Below are 20194 nucleotides of genomic sequence, written 5' to 3'. Positions count from 1 at the left end.
TGCAAATGGCAATATTTCATTCATTTTTATGGCTGAGGAGTATTCCATTGAGTAATATGTTTCTTAATGCTGGTGTTTGACAAGCAAAATAAGACCACCGTGGACCATTTCTATTTCACAGATATAAGGAAGAGGGAAAGGCGATTACTGGAAAAAGATGGATTTGTCCAAAGTGGAAGCTCAGCACTGGCCCCCATTGCATCCACCGTAGCCATTGTACTGACATTCACCTGCCACATCCTCCTGAGACGAAAGCTCACTGCCCCAGTGGTAAGCACCTCTTCAGAGCTGGCCTCGTCTGTACCCAACTCTGCAAGTGCCAGGTGGGTAGCTCCTCTGGCACTGGCATCAGAACACCCAATCACGGTGAGCCAGAAAACAGCAGAATTCCACCCTGACTTCTAAAACAAGTACTTGAGCTGACTGGGAGCCTAGGAGAGCTTAGTAGCAATTCTTATTCAGTCTACAGCAGGGCAGGGGTAGTAGTTAATGCTGGAACACAATTTTACATTTGGACATTGAAACCAAAGGAGCCTTTGACTATTTTATTCTTATTTATCCATATACACGACAAGAAGAGAGTTGGGGAAAGTTCTCCGGGTGGGAGGGGTGTCAGTATTGGGAGAGGCAGTGTGGTGTCCGGATCAGGGTCCCCCTTGTTTAAAGCCCGACTCCACACTTGCTAGCTATGACTTACAGCAGTTCATGGAACCTCTCTTGTCTCGGTTTTATTATCTGTAAGTGGGGTGATGACAGTCCCTATCGTTGTGAGGATGGAAGTTGTCTTACACAAAGCACTCGGTCAGCACCTCGAATGCGGTAAATGGCACTCGGTCAGCACCTCGAATGCGGTAAATGCTGCATAAGTTGTTGCTGCTTTCATTAGCCTTATGCTCACCCAGGCCAGGCATATTCAGGTTGAAAGCCTCAGAAGGAGAATTGGAGTGAACGTGAGGGGCTCAGGACCTGAGCTAGAGAGGAAATGGCCCCTGACTGAAATAAAGAAACAAACATTTCAGATATTAAACCAGTGTCTGAAGGGCAAGTGGTTGGAAGAAAGAACACAAAGGCAAGAAAGAGAGAGAGAGAGAATGAAATAAAAAAGGAGAGGTATGCTCACCAGGGAAGAATTGCACCAAAAATCAGGGATCTGGAGGGGAGGGTGGGGGGATGTTTGAGAAGGCAGGATGCTCTTCTGGGGCATTCATTGTGGTGCTGTCAATCCAATTACTGCCCCGTGTTTCTTTGGGAGATACTTTAATTTTCTTAGTTTCATCACACACATTTTTCTCTCACACACTCCAGGGACTTGAACATAGCCACGAACCGAAAGCCAAAATGAACAGCAATGGTTGATGTACAGAATGAATGCCCCCAGATTATTGTGTCTGCTGTCTACCATCCCAAACCAAAAAAAATTTTTTTTCCCAGAACACACCAAGTAAATTAATTTGAAACCAAATTGAGTGCACATAGTTAATATTTTTTAAAACGATGATTTGGAAGAAATCTAGACCAAGAACAAATTCCCTGAATGTGAGGCTCGTATTCCTTTGGACTAAGAATCCCTTTCAGTCTCCTCCTGTGCCAGAGCCACATGAGTAGGAGGTCAGCCCTGAGGAGCTGCCACATCAGGCAGCCCGGGGGCTCTGCCAGCCATGGCCTGTGTTTCCTGAGCCAAGATAGTGCTCTAGGGCCTGGGGGAGATGAATTCTCTCTGGGGATATATTTAGGACCAGATGTGATGAAGGGAGCATCCTTCATCATCCTCTTAATGAACTAACTAGGATTAGTTGAAGCCTGGGGGCCCTGTCCATGGGGCCCATTCAACAGCAGGAAGGATCACTCCAGATTTGTCGATGGAAGTTGTGTTTTTAATTTCTTAGTTGGGTGGTTAGGGAGAGGCTGCTAATTACAAGTCGGACAGATGAGAAGGTGAAAGCTGAGAGATGAGATCATGCCCCCTGTGGGGCACCCACAGAACAAGGAAACTTGTCTTCATTGAGGCTATATGATATTATCCACCCACCAGGCAGGGCTCAGTGGGGAAGGCCCTAGTGAAGGGGGGTCATTGTTCATTGTTTTGGAAATGACAGGCTCTCAAATTGGTCCCTTATGTGTGTGTGGAGGCAGGGCATCAGACCCTGAGGGCAGGAGAACCAGCAACCAGCCTGGGCCAGGCACATCAATCTAGGGAGCTTCCACCTTCAACATTGGTCTCTGTGTGGGATGTAAAAGGTTGCTCTGTCTCTGAAGGGTCAGATGCCTCTGAAGCAACTGAGAGAAGGGGATAATTTAGGAAAAATCTGCATAGGTTTTTGAGCGAATGGTCTAGGCCAAATAAGGATATGGTATGGATGGAGATTTCCAAAGGCACTCAATTAGAGGCCCTTTTCAGACCTCATCCTCTGGATTGACAAAGATAAGGGGATAAGTTTCCCACCATTTTGGTGAAAATCCAAAGGCAAAATAGTTTAAGATGTTAATATCTTTAATTTGCCAACCCATGATTTCTGAGCCATGAAATGAGAAAATTTTTCCTCTGAGAATCCCGACTGTGCTACTGTTTCTCATCTCAGGAAGTTTAATCCCCATGGACTTAATGGTTCAAAGCCAAGGTAGCATCCCATCCTGAATTCTATACCTCTCTTTTGTTCTTCAGGCATTTACTGTGATTGCCATGTTTAATGTAATGAAGTTTTCAATTGCAATCTTACCTTTCTCGGTCAGAGCAGCAGCTGAAGCCAATGTCTCTCTAAGGAGAATGAAGGTATAACTAACACTGGGTGAGCAGGGAAGAAAGATCTCATTTTGGGGCAGGAAAATTCCCAGATAAGGGGAGGCTGTGTCAACCCATTGGAGGGCTGGGTCACTGGTTTGGTGGGTGTTGGGAGAAGACCCTCCATTCAGTGTTGGATACACAAATATGCGTCAAGCAGGATACAGACAGAGTATTATAGGTGGCCTGCCCTTTTAGTAAAAATGAGATGGAGTCTCCACCCAGGGAGATGATGTTCCTGACCCTCTACTCTTTCTCCAAGCCATAAATCTTAACTTGTTCCAGGAGTGGAGTTCAGATTGCACTGAGCCATCCCCCCTTTGCCTACCTAGTTTGTCCTAGGATGTGTGTGGTGACAGAAGTGATGAAGACAGTGTTGGGGGGGGGCACCATATTTATACACTCATTTAGTCATTTTATTTATTAATTTATTCATTCATCAAAGATTTACTGTGTGAGTCCCAAACAGGATCAACACAAAGGGAACCACACAAAGACACATTGTAATTAAAATGGCAAAAATTAAAGATAAAGAGAGACTATTAAAAGCAGCAAGGGGAAAGCAACAAGTTACATACAAGGAAACTCCCATAAGGCTATCAGCTGACTTCAGCAGAAACTCTGCAGGTCAGAAGGGAGGGGCACGATATATTTAAAGTGATGAAAGGGGAAAAACTACAACCAAGAATACTCTACACAGCAAGACTCTCATTCAGATTTGATGGAGAGTTCAAAACTTTACAGACAAGCAAAAGCTAAAAGAGTTCAGGACCATCAAACCAGTTTTACAAGAAATGTTAAAGGGACTTCTCTAAGCTAGAAAGAAAAGACCACAACTAGAAACATGAAAATCACAAAAGGAAAAAGCTTATCAGTAAGGGCAAATATACAGTGAAGGTAGTTAATCAACTATGTATAAAATTGGTAGGAAGGTTAAAAGACAAAAGTAGTAAAATCATCTAAATCCACAATATACAGTTAAGGGGTAACAAAACAAATTTATGTAAAATGTGGAAAAACAGTACTTGTGAGGGGAAGAGAGTAAAAATGCAGGGTTGTTAAAATGCAGTTGAAATTAGGAGATCAGCAACTTAAAATAATCGTGTATATATATGTATAGATTGCTATATAGAAACCTCATGGTAACCGCAAATCATACATTTATAATAGATAAACACACACACAAAAAAGAAAGGAATCCAAACATAACACTAAAGATAGTCATCAAATCACAAAGGAAGAGAGCAAAAAAGAAAAGAACAAAAAAGAACTACAAATACAACCCCAAGACAATTAACAAAATGACAATAACTACCCATTATTACTTTAAATGTAAATGGACTAAATGCTCCAACCAAAAGACATAGAGTGGCTGAATGGATATGAAAACAAAACCCATATACATGCTGCCTGCAAGAGACTCACTTCAGATCTAAAGACACACACAGATTGAAAGTGAGGGGATGGAAAAGGCATTCCATGCAGATGGAAATCGAAAGAAAGCTGGAGTAGCAATACTTCTACCAGAAAAAATAGACTCTAAAACAAAGACTGTTACAAGAAACAAAGGCATTACATAATGATCAAAGGATCAATCCAAGAAGAAAATATAACAATTATAAATACATATGCACTCAACATAGGACCCAATTAAATGCATAAAGCAAATATTAACAGATATAAAGGGAGAAATTGACAGTAGCACAGCAAAGGAAAGCATTGACAAAACGAAAAGACAACCTACTGAATGGGAGAAAGTATTTGCAAATGATATGACTGATAAGGGGTTAATATCCAACATATATAAACAGCTCATACAACTCAACATCAAAAACCCAAACAACCCAAATAGAAATGAGCAGAAGAACTGAATAGAAATTTTTCCAAAGAGGAAATGCAGATGGCCAACAGGCACATGAAAAGATGCTCAACATCGCCAATCATCAGGGAAATACAAATCAAAACCACAATGAGATATCATCTCACACCTGTCAGAATGTCTATCATCAAAAAGAACACAAATTACAAATGTCGGGGAGGATGTGGAAAAAAGAGAACCCTCATATACTGTTGGTAAAAGGTAAATTTGTGCAGTCACTATGGAAAACAACAGTGTGGAGGTTCCTCAAAAAACTAAAAATATAACTACCATATGACCCAGCAATTCCACTCTGGGGTATATATCTGCAGAAAACAGAACACTAATTTGAAAAAATACATGCACCACAATGTTCATAGCAGCATTATTTACAAAAGCCAAGATACGGAAGGAACCTGTGTCCATTGAGAGATGAATGGATAAGGAAGACAGTGGTACATATACACAATAGAATATTACTCAGCCATAAAAAGAAAGAAATTTTGCCATTTGTAGCAACGTGGATGGACTTGGAGGGCATTATGCTAAGTGAAATAAGTCAGACAAAGAAAGACAAATACTGAATGATATCATGTATATGTGAAGTCTAAAAAAGTAAAGCAAAAAACCCTGAATATAACAAAAAGGAAACAAACTCACAGATATAGAGAACAAACTAGTGGTTACCAGTGGGGAGAGGGAAGGGGAAGGGGCACGATAGGAAAAGGGGATTAAGCGGTACAAACTGTTATGTATAAAATAAATAAGCTACAAGGATATACTGTACAGCACAGGAATATAGCCAATATTTTATAATAACTTTAAATGGAGTATAATGTATAAAAACTTTGAATCACTATGTTGTGCACGTGAGACTAATATAATATTGTAAATCAACTATATCTCGATTAAAAAAAAGATTTACAGTATGCTTCCTATATGCAAGGCATTGTGGAAAATGCAAATACAAGGAAGAGAGTCTTTACTCTTAAGAGCCTCCAGTCTAGTACAGGACCAGGTATCCCAGTAATTGCTATATATAGTAAGGGTGAAAGTGATGTGTAGGAAGGGCAGATAAAGTGGTTTTGAAGTTGAGGCAAGGAAAGGAAAAGAAGCAGGGCATTTCAGTCAAGAGAACAATGCGTTCAGACCTCTGTGAATTGATTGGAAGATCTTATTCACTCATGTCTGAAATGTGGATGTCATTTTAAGCATCCTAGGTGCCTGTATCCCTCTTCTCCCTTACCATCCACATTTAACCAATCAAGAATCCTGTTGGGACTTCCCTGGTGGTGCAGTGGTTAAGAATCCTCCTGCCAGTGCAGGGGACACAGGTTCGAGCCCTGGTCCGGGAAGATCCCACATGCCGCAGAGCAACTAAGCCCGTGCACCACAACTGCTGAGCCTGCACTCTAGAGCCCGTGAGCCACAACTTCTGAGCCCGTGTGCCACAACTGCTGAAGCCCATGTGCCTAGAGCCTGTGCTCCGCAACAAGAGAAGCCACCACAATGAGAAGCCTGCACACTGCAACGAAGAGTGGCCCCCGCTCGACACAACTAGAGAAAGCCTGCGCACAGCAACAAAGACCCAACGTGGCCAAAAATTTAAAAAAAAAAAAAAAAAAAAAGAATCCTGTTGATTCACCTCCTGCTCACTGTATTCCTTCAATTTTAAGAGGCACCATTTATGAGATTGGATTGGAAGGTGCACTGTTGAGTTATTACGTTTTGAACAAAACACAGAGTCAACCTCATCACATTAATTGTATAATGATATCCAATATCTTAGACTAGAGGAACAATGCTATTTCCTGACTCCTCAACCTCTACTCTGTCCCTGGTGTCATCACCTTCATTCAAGACTTCATAGTCTCTCATCTGAACTATCGCGGTGACTGAAGAACCAATTGTCTTTTTCCAGTGTTGTCCTTTTCAAATCCGTATTGCACTGTTAATTGAGCTTTAAAATATTTGTCTGATCACTGACATTAACCTGCTTGAAATCCTTGTCCTTCTCTCTCCAGGACTGAGCCTGAGTCCTCCATCAGCAGGTCTTCAGTTATATCTCCACTTCATTTCTTATCCGCTTCCTACCTTGAGCTCTGGCCCTCGGTTATACCGAATTTCTTGTCTTATACCTCTCATCCCCCAAAACTATGCTATTGCCTGTTTTTGCTCATGCTGTGCCATCTACTAGAAGGCTCTCCCCCCCAACCCCTCCCTCATCTTTGCCTGTACAGACTCAGCTCAGGCATCAATGACATGGGCCTCCAGGATGGGGAGCCAAGTGTCCCATCTCTGGCAGTTACAGGGCTTTGTCCCTGTCACATTTCACTGAAATGATCTGTGCATGTTCCCATCTCCACCTGGACTGCAGTCTCTTCAAGGACAGGAAGCATGCCTGATGAATATTTGCATTTCTGTTGTTTACCCCAGAATCTGGCACAGAGTAGGCACTTGGCAGGTGTTTTGTTGAACTGAGCTGAGTGGGGACTTAGGAAGAAGACACAGCAGAGACCGAGCATGTGACCTTGGTTTCATAAGCATTAGTGTCAAGCAGTGAAGCCAACCACCCAAAGACTGGCAGAAGCTGGCCATCTTGGGCATAAGGGTAAATTGTAGCTGGGATCAGCATTCTCCAATGTGGGTGACCCAGATAGGCCTTGTGGTTAAAAAGGCATCTGTTCTAGATAGTACGAGCTAATAGACTATTTTTGCTGCAGCTTCTCCTGGGGGAATATCTTCAGAATACCTTTCCTGGATGTCCTAGGTAGAATTCCCAAGATTATGATTTGGGGTCATTAGAAGATATACTGGGATGATTCTTGCAAATGGATGACGTCTGCCAAGTTAATTTTGTTTCTTTACTCTGAGAAAATTCTCATAGCTAAAAGCCCCCCATCTTACATCACCCAACCAGAAGACCCAGATACAGTCTTGCTTTTAGCAAATGCCACCTTGACATGGGAGCAAGAAACCAGGAGGAAAAGTGACCTAAAGAAAGTGCAGAACCAGAAGAAGCATCTTCTTAAGAAACAGAGGCCAGAGGTATACAGTTTGAGTCTATCAGGTCAGGGAGTCACCGGCGCCGAGGAGCAACGTGACAGCCGCAAATCGGTTCTGCATAGTATAAGCTTTGTGGTGAGAAAGGTGGGTATGTGTTCCAAAGGTGTGGCCTCCATCCTTCTTCCTTGTGTCACATGACCATGGCCTTCTCAAGGTTGAATACAATTCAGTTTGAGCAGGAGGTGGTGGTGGGATGTCTCCATTTCTCCCCAAATTTTAAAGCTATGCAAATGAACCCTGGAGACATCTCTTCAAGCTGAGAGAATACCGTTGTCTTAGTGGTTGTATTAGTGTCGATCTTCAAATTCCACAGGAGTTGAGAGCCAGTTGCAGTGTTTAATGGACAATCCATTTCAGGTGGCTAGACTCAAACTGACTAGCTTTCATAAGTCTTTTCAGATTTGTTCTTAATTTCCCATTGGAGTCCAATAATAGATTATAATAGCTGACAGTTATGAGCAATTTCTATTTACCAGGCACAAAATTAACTCATTTAGCTACCCCAATAACCTTATGAGGTGGGTGTATAGCTGCCCCACTTAATGACTGAGGAACCAGAGACACAGCAGGTTAAATAACTCGTCCAAGTCATACAGCTCGAAAGTGGCAGAAGAGGGCTTCACACCCAGGGTGCCGGGTGCCACCGTCGGCTCTTAACCACCAAGCGACACTGCTCTTGTAAAAAGCAAAGCGAGTGCCACCAGCAGCCTAGGAACAGAAGCCCGCCAGATTCTGCTGGCTGGTCCCCTCCCCTCGGGATTCGGGGGTAGAGTCCTTAGAGAAGCTCTGCATTTGGGGAATGTTTGACCTTCTCTTGCATGTGGTTTTCTTGCCCTGGGTACTCGTCAGCTGCGCTCTCCAGATGGCAGTGTTGATTTTGCTGCAAAGGGCTCAGCATTTATCTTGTGCCTAATATTTTAATCTCCCGTCTTGTTGACTCACCCTTTCCCCATGTGAGCACTACAGAGGGAGAGGTTCTTATGTATTATGTGACGCTAGGCTCAATAGCTGGTGTAGAGTGGTACCTCTTGTAGCTAACAAGGCTCTCTGCACATATTCATTGGAAATGATATTCGGTTGGCTGAGTGCAACTGAGCTTGGCTCTCACTGAAGTCCTGCTGTGTGCAGCCCACTTGCTTTCTCAGCACTTTTCCCCGCCTATGACCTGCAGCACCCAGATTACTTCAACCCTGCCTTCAGCGTTGCTCCAGAGAGGCCTCAGTGAACTGCTCTCGTGTTGTAAAGAAGCCTCCTCTTAGCCCTTCAGTTGCTTTCCTCCTTTTCAGTACGTTGGTGGCTCATGACTTGTCATCAAGGACATGGTCAAATATTTTGTGAAATAAGGTGAAGACAAAGGGTGCAGCACAGTATCTTGGGGATTAGGGCTATGCCTCTCTAGCCTGGTGGACCAGGATTCCAATCCCAGCCACTCGTCAGCTGCATGGCCTTGAGCATCTTGCCTAACCTCTTCAAGCCAGTTTCTTTACCTGCTCCATGGGTATTTTAATAATAGTACCCACTTCACAAGGTGGATGTGAGGACGGAAAGACACATCACACGCAAATGCTAAGCCCCCATGGACGGGAGCGATTGCTGTTGCCTTTTTCCTCTAACAATTACGTCCAGCTTAAGTGTTGTCCTTAAATGTCCTAAACTCAAGGCATCTATGTTTTCCCAAATTTAGCTCTAAGGTTCCATTAGACCATAGCCTCACTGAGGTCAGGGTGTGTATCTGTGAACTTGTTCACAGTCGTGTGGCCTTACACTGAGCCCAGAGCCTGGCACAGAGTAGGTTTCCAATAATGTTTTCCAAATAATCAGAAACTCAGGGGTGCAGGCCTCATGGATTTCCTGCTGAAGACAAGGATGAATCTAGAAGGCTTAGATCTGGCCACAAGTAGTGGACAGGACTCAACAAAGAGCCAAGTGTCTAGGGAAGCTGGATCCATCCCTGTGTCTCTTTGTCCCAAAGTCTTCATAATGCCCCTGTTCCTTGTAGTCCTTTTGGTGGAATTAAAATGGATCCGCTTCACTTACCTGCAGCGCCAGTGACAGTAAGGCAGGGACTGCGTCTGCCTTGATCACTGTTTTACTGCCAGTGCCTAGTGCAGTATCTGGTGTTCAGTAAAGACTTATCCAAGGGATGAATGATGACAGGCAACGACCCTCTTGTGCTGGGGGTAGCAGGCAGGCGAGGGGCCCTCTGGTCTAGCTCAGGTGGGAAAGAAGCCATATTAGGCCCCATGCTGAGCATCTTTGCTCTGAGGGTTCACTGGGAGCAGGTCTCAGTGAGAATGTTCTAGATGTGCCAACTGCTGCGTTGCAATATCTGATTGAACACAAGAGTGGTCTCACCTCAGAGTCTCCACATGGACTCCTATTCTGCCAGCAGTGGCTCCCCCCTGATAACTACACGACTCACTCCCTTGCCTCCTCCGGGTCTTACTCAGACATCACCTGTAGCAGGTATTGTCAGTGACCCATCTGTGTGGCCTGGCCATCTTCCAACTGCCAGATCTGCATCTGTGTGCCTGAGGGCCCTCCCCACCACCCTCAGTAAGCCAAGACGTCAACAGCCGAGGGAGCAGCTCTCAAACACTGACTGTTGGCTATTTATCCTGACTCCCTCAGCCATTGGGAGGACAAAGCCATGCTCAGTTTCCGCAATTCCTTGAGCTTCCCTGCAGGATTGAGCTTCATTTGCCTCCTGTGGGAGCTGACCTAACAGCACTCCCTTGATGGGCCACCTTCCTTCTCCTGTACCATCCCCCTCCTCCCAGCTGGTGTTTTCTGCACCTCCCCAGCAAGCTACCTTCACTCAATTCCTTGCTTTGGGGTCTCCTTCTGGGAGAACTCAAGCTAAGGGGTCCACATGTCCAGTAAGGCTCCCCGCCCCCATCTCCCCCCTGCTTTATTTGCTTCCATGGCATGTATCTGACATACTCCATATTTTACTTACTTATCTTGTTTACTGCCTCCCCAACTAAAACATAAGCTCCGTGTGGGCAGACCCAGACTTTTGACTGTGATGTTCTTTCCTGTATTGTGCTATTGCTGGTGTTCAGAACAGCACCTGGCACAAAGCAGGCTTTAGCAATGATTTGTTAGTTGAATTAATAAATCTGCGGCCCTAGAAAAATCCATGAACCCAACATGCTGGAACAGCATAACTGCTCAGTAATTTCAGACTGAGTTGTGATGGAGGAAGGATGCTTTAAGAGGACTTTTAAAAAGCACGCAGCCTTCTGTACTTGCAGGCTGTCACTGTCCCTCTGGGTCGTGCAGCCTTTGACGTCCATTAGATTTACTTTCCTGGAGTCGGCACAGGACCACCCTCACGTTCAGGGCCTGTGTGTCCCAGAGCAGCGCAAGGCTGTCCTGCATCAGTGCTTATACACGATTTCTAGAAGCCCTCCGGGTGCTGTGCTGGGTTGTGCAGAGGAGGCTCTTAATTAAGACTGAAGGTCCTGCCTCCTATGAGGCCGTGTATCGGGGCTGGGGGGCGAGGCTGCAACTGCCACCTCACAGAGCCAGCAGTGCCCCACTGGTCCCTGCCTGGCCTGGCCAGTGCAGTTTGGTGGTGACCCTCTAAGAACTGGGAGAATGACGGTCTTTTTTCTGTTTCTCTGGTAGGGGAAGGTCTTGGGCATCTGTGGGAATGTTGGAAGTGGAAAGAGCTCCCTCCTCGCAGCTCTCCTAGGACAGGTAAGCTGTGTGCTGAGCGGTGTGACGATGGAGTGGTTCCCTGCCGGCCGCGTTTGGGGCCCTGGGCTCGGCCGCACTGGACTCTGTGCTCCTAGTTAACATTGATGCCCAGGAGGTCAATGCGCTTGGCAGTCCCAGGCCCATGGCAGGCGGGGCCGGGCCTTCCACGCGCTCTCCCTGGTTTGCCTCCTGAGGACATGAGTTAAACAGCGATAGCTTCCTTGCCTGGAGCTCCATCTTGGTCAAAGGAAGCGATGGGTCATTAAATCCATGGTTTTCTCATGACATGCTTGGCCTGTGCCAAATAGAAAGGCCGGCCAGGCAGCTTGGCGGGGGAAAAACCCGGGAACCTGTGACTCTCGGTGACTTTAGATCCATGTCTATTTCCCCAGCGTCTGCCCCGAGCATCTGCTTCTCAATGGAAGAGGGGCTGAATGAATGTGTGAACCAAAGCGCACCTCGTGGTAGCAAGGGAGGGTGGGCGGACTCTCATCCTTTGTCTGCTACTTCTAGCTGCTTGACCCCAGGGAAATGGCCAAGCCATTCACTGTATCCACAGTAAATGAATAGTTCACAGTTGCCAAGGCTTCTCATTCCAAATGAATGAGAAACTTTCTGGGGAAAGGAATTAAGTTCTCTTTCTCTCCACTCTGTGTTCCTAAAGGGAAGGTTGGGCACCTGGGATTGCCTTTGCCTGCAACAGAGACAGGGGGATGCTAGGCTCAGAAGAGCCCCTCCAGACCAGGGTGACTCATTCTGGCCTCAGCTGACTCATTTGTACAAAGAGTGACAACTCCTTCCTTGCTTGAAGGCGGAGGCGGGGGCTGAGTCAGGAGAGCTGTGGCGGTCCCTCAGGCTCCGGGATTCAGCGTGAGTGCCTTTGATAACCCTAGAGTCGGCAGGGGCATTGCAGGTGACCCAGCCCAATTCTCCACCTAATAACATGAGTCCTTTCCACTGAATCCTATAAGAGATGGGCCAACCTCTGCTCAGATGCCTCCAGTGATGGAGAACTCATTATCTCTTCAGAGAGATTTGAGGTATATGGGAGTGAAATTTGCCTCCTTTTAACTTCTACCCTATGGCCTGCTCCTGTGGAATGTCCCAGAGAAAGCAGAATCCATCTCCCATGTGACAGTGGTGGGATCAGGCCCCTCACGTGGTCACTGGGTTAAGTGAGTGGGCTCTGGACGGCGTGGGTTCACCAGCTGTCTCAGCCTCATGAGCATGGATAAGTCACTTCACCTCTCTGAGCCCTGGTTGACTCATCTGTAAAATGGGGCTAAGGATGTTGTGATGAGGATTAAATGAGATAACTGATATAATAGTAGTTATAGGACCATTCCCAGCGCCAGCCACAGTGATTAGCATTTTATATGTACTTAACACAGTGCCTGGCATGCACCCTATTCATTTTAGCTATTATTATTATGTTGTTGTTGTTGTTGTTATTGTTATTATTATTCTCTCTTCTCCAAGTCCAATGTTCTCTATCCCTTAGACCATTCCTGAGGAGGAATGGAGTCACATCCCTCGGCCATCTTGGCTATCGTCCTTGCCTGTCCCCAACACACTGCCACTGGCCCATGAGCACCAGCCCTGAGCACCACGGCCTGCCTCATACACCCCTTCCTGACGGCTACAAACATGGCACCACCACTAGCCTCTCCCGTTATCTGTTGAGGCTCACCATGAAGGGCCATCTTAAATGAACGTGGGTACTCAGGGTCACAGACTGGAGCCCATGCATGTTTCTTGATTGGATTCCTCATTGTTTTGAAAGTTCAGAAGTTCCACATGAAACTAGACTTTCCGTTCCTCTTGAAAAATTAGAAACTCGCCACAGCAGGCTTGCATCCTTGCTTGGCACCAACTGTGCAATGGAGTCAAGGTTGCTTCCTTAGGATGGGGCATGCCAGGGCCACCATCCACAGCAGTGCAGGCTGTGCCCTCTTCCTGGGGGCCTGGCTGAGGAGGGTGGGGTCTAGCCAGTGAACCTGGGGGAAGAGAGAGCCTTTGTGATGGTTCTGCTCAGAAAGCATCTCATCCTAGATGCACAAAGGTGCACGTGTGCCAGCAGCAGCCCTGCAGCCTGTGCTCTCCAGAGCACAGGGCTCACCTCTGCTCCTTCTGGAACATTCCCACCCGGCCTCTCGCAGATGTTTGACTTTGAGACCCTTGGTCTGCACAGCTGGGCTTTGCAGTGTGTGGCAAGACAGCTTCTCACCCTCTTGCACCTTCCGACTTAGTTCTCATACAGTAAGTGGGTGGCAAGTTTGCAATAGGCCCCCGAAGAGAAGGTGGCGAGGCCTGGCTTCAGAAGGTTCTCTGGTGTTGTTGCTCCAGATGCAGTTACAACAAGGGATCGTGGCCGTCAACGGGACTCTGGCCTACGTTTCCCAGCAAGCATGGATCTTTTAGGGAAATGTGAGAGAAAACGTATTATTTGGAGAAAAGTATGATCACCAAAGGTAATATTAACTTTGAAAGCATGAGGCATTTTAGTATTTGGTATAATCTGCTACAGATGCTGATGCGATTGGTAATGATTGCTAACTGGGTTTCTTTAATGAGTTCTGATTAAACATTTGTCAGATCCAAATGGCTGTTGCTTTTTCTCTTCCTGATCCAAGAGCTCAGGAGAGGTGCCTTCTGCAGACCTGTGATCACGCTCTCAGAAACGTACGGAATCGCCACTCAATCCCGGTGCAGAGTAGCATATGTTCTGCGGTTCTCTGTAACAGTGCATATGGTGTCTGACTGGAGGAAGAGGAATCTGGCAATTTTGCTTTAGGCCAAGTAACAAGAACTTTCCTTGAAATTGAGCGCAGCAGGTATGCAATTAGTCAGCCCTGAAACTATTAATTGACACCAGTTATCAGGATATATCACTGTTGATGTCCTCAAAACGATCTAATGGAATGAAAACAAAGTTCAAGTCATAATTTTTGAATTCACTTTGGACCATTATATTTAAGCTCTGGAAATAGCTTCCTAAGGTTCTTTGCCGAGTTTGGTGTGCTGCCATGTACATTCTCTCGTTAGAGTCCCATAACCACCCGTATAAGGGAGATCCCGGCATCATATCCCCATTTTACAGATGAAGAGGTTGAGGCCCAGAGAGGAGAGTTGACCTGCCAAAAGTCAAAGCTATTAAATGTCAGAGGAACTCCAGGCCAGCATTATTTTTTCCCACTGGAACTGCCTGACAGCCCCCTCAAGTGCCACGATGCTGAAGGAAAGACAAATGGAGTTGGTTTTACAAATCTGGCTGTCAGCTCTTTAACTGTGGTCTGGACTTTCACATCTTATTGCCTGAACCCACAAACTCTATCCTTGCTGATGACATCGGCCAGCATGTGGGTTCTCAGCAAGAGATCTGTTACTTCCCCTCCTTGTTCCAGGCCACGACATCCTGTCATCAGGAGGCTCAGTCAGGGAGTCCTTGGCACCAGCCGAACTGTTCTGCCCAGCATCTCCTGGACTGCCTTTGCCTGTGCCTCCTCCCAGCCCCGCCTGGAATGGCTTCTCTTTCCCCAGAAGCAGACTAGAGGGAGGGATTCCTGTCTTTTATTATTAGGACATCAGAGAGCAAATATTTACCCAATACCTGCAAGACACAGGACTATGCAGGGCCATGTGGGCCACCAGGGTGGCTCAGATGTAACTTTGCCCTTGAGGTGCTCAAGTCTGTAAAGGGTTGTAGGAGATGCACAATGGGCCAAGGAGGAATGCGCCAAGGGCAGGAGACTGTGCTGGGCTGTTCAGAGGCAGCAGAGATCACAAGAGGGAAGAGAGGGTGGCGCTTGAATTGGGCCTTGAAGGATGGACTGAGCACCCTTCCCATGTGGCATCTCTAGCAGGGGTTCTGCTCCTGGGGTGGATATTGAGACTCTCAGGACCACAGGAAGCAGGAGGGTGGGAGGAAGTTTAAGATGGGGGTGGAGCTGGCAAGATGTGCTGAGCAGTCTGAATCTCATAGTCCAAGATTGGCAAAAGTGATAACATTAATTATAACTACCGCTGGAGAATTTGTGCACCAGACAGCGTGCTCTTGGCTTGATATGCGTGTTCTTGCTTCTCACAACCCAATGAGAGCTATTAGCCTATTGTGTAGAGTGGAGAGGGAGGATCAGGGAGGTACAGTCATTTGTTCAAGGTTACCCAGCTGAATTCAAACCCAGATTGTTCTGATTCCAAAGCTACTGGTCTTAACCACCAGGCACACCAGCCCTAAAGTTGATAACATGGGCACAATGCTCAGGGCATCCAGTGCTGCCAGGACGTAGTGCGCCACCTGCCGGGCAGCTACCTGTGATCTGCCTGCTCACGCTAAGCTGGCACCACCCGCACGCTTCTTCTCATCTACTAGCGGTCTTGCGGCCCCCGGGAGGCCTCCTGCAGCGACCTCAGCCCTCACTGGTGACTCCCTGCTCTGACTCCCACGAGCAATTTTCCCTTCAGGTGTTTCATGTGCACTGATTTCAGCTTTCTCGAATGGCGGGAAGCCTGTGAGCAGAGAGGCCCTCCCAAGTCAACTCTGCATCAGGTAAGCGGGGCAGAGGTCAAGGGGAAGCTGCCCTTGGGCATCAAAGACCAAGCAATCAGCCGCCTCCTCGCCTGCCCATGACGCCAGTGCACCTTTTGAGCAACCTAGGGCTGCACGGACGTGGGGTCTTTCTCACCGTGCTGACTTCTAGCTTTCCACCCACAGGTATCAGCACGCGGTTCGTGTCTGTGCCCTTCAGGAGGACCTGAGCAGCCCACCTTACGGAGACTTGACTGAGGTGAGTAGAACCCAGAGCTCAGCCCCACAGCAGCTCATGGCAGATCAACCGCCAGGTCCAATGGCCTGAAGCTCTGCAGGCACCAGCTCCTTCATATCCGTGTGCCCCAGAGGACAGGAAGATCCCAGGAAATGTGGGGAAAGTCAGGTTCTACCATTCTGCATTCTCCACCTGGGTCCTTTCTTGGGAGATATCACAATGGATGTGACACCAACTCCACTTGTGCTGGGCTCAGCCCGGTCACTCTTGGGGTCACTTCCAATTTGCCTGTCATCTCAGGGAAGGTTGCTGGTGAAAGGTGCTTCCTCATCTCCTGGACCAGCTCTGTCATCCTAAGACAGAGATCAAGGGTACAGCATTGTGGCTAGAGGCTCAAGGTCCCCTTCCTGCCTCACTGGACCTGCCCGCCCAGGAGTATAAGGGTCATCTCCAAACATTGCCCCCCAGGGTTTTGTTTAAAGGGCTGGCGGGGTCCTGGGCTGAGCCTGCCAACTCAGGTGACCCAGGGGAGTCACCAGGCCACCTTCTGTCTTCCCATCCCAGTGTACCCTCTGCACAGACTTCCCCCTCTGCCCAGTCTTCCCCCTCTGCCCAGGAGCCCAAAGAATGAGGCATCCTGAAGAAAGCCCAGTTGAGAGCACATTGTCATTCTCTGCTGGTACCTCCGTGTGCCTGCATCAAGGAAATGGCCATCACAGCCACTGCAGCACTGACCTCCCTGCCAGGGTTTGCTTCCACCCACCCCTACCTGCCTGACTAGGTGTGCACTTGCCTTCAGTTACCACCCTTCAAGTTCCCACCCCAAATCCACACCCTTGAAGAAGACTTTCCCCAGACCCAGAGTCTAAAGTAATTTGCCCCAATGTACTTAGTTTATGCTTCTCAGTTGGCACTCATTAAATTCTGCTTTGTGCCATTATTATGTGTATAACTAACCACACCGCCCCCCACCCTGCTAAGATGCTAGTTCCCAGTAGATAGGGGAATTTTCTGGTCCCACTTCATGTGTCCAGCCCCAGTGCTCAGCACAACACCTGGCTGAACTCCTGGAGGCTCACTTTGGGGTCAGTTGGATAGAATCACCTAAAGTAGACAACCTAAGCTTTTCATCTTTTCAACAAATGTTTATTGAGCACCTGCTCTGGGCCAGGTGTGGTGCCGGGCCTTAGGGATGTAATGATGAAAAACGCTGACATGTCTGTTATCTTCATGGAGCTTAGACTTGCCTAGTGGGGGCGGGGAGTTGATCCACAGGTAAACAAAGAGAGCCCCCTTGTCCCTCTTCTCCCAGACAGTTTTCCTTCCTGTTCGCTTGTCCACTTGCCCAGAGCTTCCTGCTCAACAATGCCCTTTGGTGCTAGCGGTCAAGATGTAGCCCCTCCCTACAGGACTGCACTGGGATGGGGCCGTTGTGAGCCCGCTACCCTTCACTCAGCAATGGAAAGAGCTTTTCCCTATTTGCCACTGCCCACCAGGCTTCCTGCAGAAGTGGAGCTTTCTGCTTTCCAGGGTACCTGGTGTGGCCGGGGGGTTCCTGTAAAGGGGTGATGAGCAGTCTGCAGAAGAATCTAGAGAAGCTTCAGGAAGTTCCTGGTCCCCAAGGACTGCAGGGTGGGGAATGGGGTCGGGTGATGGACAGTAGCATTGCCCTTGTCTGCAGATCGGGGAGCGGGGCCTCAACCTCTCTGGGGGGCAGAGGCAGAGGATCAGCCTGGCCCGAGCCGTCTCCTTGAACCATGAGATCTACCTGCTGGATGACCCGCTGTCAGCCGTGGACGCCCATGTGGGGAAGCATGTCTTTGAGGAGTGCATTGAGAGGCGCTCAGGAGGAAGACCATCATCCTGGTGACCCACCAGCTCAGGTGACTGGGACCAGCAGGACCCGTGAGGTCATGAAATGGGCGTGGCACTTGATGCTCACAGAGTCTCCTCTTCTGCCTAAACCTGTTGTCCTCACCTGGACCAGGTCAGGGAAGGGGAGAGGCGCACAGGAGACACCATGATCGTCCCCGGCCATCCTGGCTTGCACCTAGGCCTGCCTGCTCCTCTCTGTGCACGCTTCCATTGCCCTACCTTTGGGCTCAGTGGGGCCAAGACCTTTCCTCCAGCAGAGGGAGTTTCTCCAGCTCTGGACCACTGACCCCTACCTGTGGGGTGGACACAGGGCACCTTCTCCAGCTCTGGACCACTGATGGTGGGGAGATGGGAAGTCGGGTAGGAACATTTAGACCAACCTTTCCTCCCGCAAGGGCTGGGCAGGCCTGAGGCCAGGGGTGCCCGGGTGTGGGGTGGCAGGGGATGACAGATCCCTTGATGAGAGGCCCAGATACCCCTGGCATCACTCCCCAAGGGAAAAAGGCTGGAGACCAGGACTTCGGGACTAAGGCAAGAAGCTTCTCCCTGACCACAGCCACGCTCTCAGGTTTAGGAACATGAATGTTGCCCAGGAAAGGGACTGACTGAATCCCCTGAATGAGCTTGGGAATTTGGCAGGGTGGGGACAGTTCTTACTGTGTCAGCCCCATGTAAAGCGTTCTGGATGCTTGGTGGGAAGCCAGGACCCCTCTCTACCCTGAGATAAGCCAGGTTACCCCTGTCCTACAGTGACTGCCCAGAGATGTGCTCTGTGTGTGTGTGTGTATGTGTGCGTGCACATGCGTGTGCATGCACATGTGTGTGCGTCCCCCGCAGGAGGAGGGAGCCCACAGGACTGGCCTGTAATGAGAGGTCAGCTGGAGCAGAGGCAGCAGAAGTCCTGTCTTCTGACTCTCTTGCCACCTGTGGGGAAATGTTAAACTAGGGGTAAGAGGCAGGACTCTTAGCCTTTGCAAAGGTAAGTCAAGCTGGGATGGGAGCTGGCAGCAAATGAAGTTGCCATGGCTACAGGATGCCGTAGCCAGCATCTTTAGGCTCCTCTGTCAGTGGCCAGAAGGGCCGGCCAAAGAGGGAAAAGTTTCTTCAAGACCCAGGAAAACCAGGCCTTCCTATACCTGTGGCTTTGCCCCCAGCCTCTGCCTCTGTTTGCTGAGGGCTAGAGACCTCAGGATAAGCTCCAAGCATCTGAATTTTGCATGTGGGGATTGATCAGGTTTCCTCTGAGTGGCATCTGTCACCTCCAGGAAGCAGCCAGCTGGGCTGGTGCAGACAAGAGCTCCTCGTTCCTCTGCTGGGCAGGGACCAGGGTGAGGAGAAGGTTGGATTTCTTCTGGGCCCCCATGAGGTGACTGGGAACAGGCTCTCGCCCAGCCAGGGTGCTAAATATGGTGACCACAGCTCCGCACTGCAAGGGTCCAGTCCCTGGAGACCATGTGTAGCAGGAAGGGCTGTCCTCCTGGAGTCCTGGGGGTGCACAGGGAGACTCCCAGCACCTGACAGATGTGGGTCAGAGCTGTCTTTGCAGGAGTCCTCAAGGGGGGAGAATGTGACCTTGGTCCTGGCCCAATCTCTGAACCTCACTCACCAGAGGTATGAACTCAGGCAAGAACCCAGGAGGCCTCGGAGACACTATTTTTCACCAAGGTCGTTTCATCTTACTTTTTGCGTGTTGAAAAATACAGGCAGCCACCAGATGGCAGTGGAGTCTCAGTCCGGCCATCCATTGTTGGGGAGGAGGCGCTCGGAGCACGGACCTGGAGCCCGTGGGCTTTTCCAGAACATTTCTCGGGCTGCTTTTACTCTGGGGCCCGCGGGCAATCTCTATGCTTCCGAGTGCTCAGGCTGGACCATTGTCCTTCTATTACTTGAGGAAACAAATGAAATGAGGCCACTGGCCTGCCACTGAAATCCAACCCAGGGCCAGATTTTATGAGTTTGCAGAACAAAGCTGCTCAGATCACACCTAGTCTCACTGGAGAGAACTGGGAGCTTGCTGGCCAGAGGAGCTGCACCAGGAGCTTCAGGGGCTGGAATGTGTGCCCCTACATCTGTGCCTCAGTTTCCACATCTGAGAAATGGGCTGATAATAATGTTGCCTGCTTTCTTCACTGGGTTGTGGGAGAC

General features: G+C 48.4%; 1 protein-coding gene across 1 annotated transcript in view; it reads left to right on the top strand.

Annotated features, from left to right (window-relative positions):
- Nucleotides 1-20194, top strand: part of LOC132353200 (ATP-binding cassette sub-family C member 12-like) — a 58141-nt gene that overhangs the window by 11607 nt on the left and 26340 nt on the right. The window contains 8 exon segments of the mRNA XM_059904217.1: nucleotides 122-270; nucleotides 2663-2770; nucleotides 7512-7787; nucleotides 11337-11408; nucleotides 13755-13879; nucleotides 16123-16195; nucleotides 17856-18012; nucleotides 18015-18052. Coding sequence (XP_059760200.1) covers nucleotides 122-270; nucleotides 2663-2770; nucleotides 7512-7787; nucleotides 11337-11408; nucleotides 13755-13879; nucleotides 16123-16195; nucleotides 17856-18012; nucleotides 18015-18052 — 998 coding nt within the window.

The sequence above is a fragment of the Balaenoptera ricei genome, chromosome 19 (genome assembly GCF_028023285.1).
Source record: "Balaenoptera ricei isolate mBalRic1 chromosome 19, mBalRic1.hap2, whole genome shotgun sequence".
Lineage (NCBI taxonomy): Eukaryota > Metazoa > Chordata > Mammalia > Artiodactyla > Balaenopteridae > Balaenoptera > Balaenoptera ricei.
This window is presented reverse-complemented; position numbering and strand designations above follow the sequence as displayed.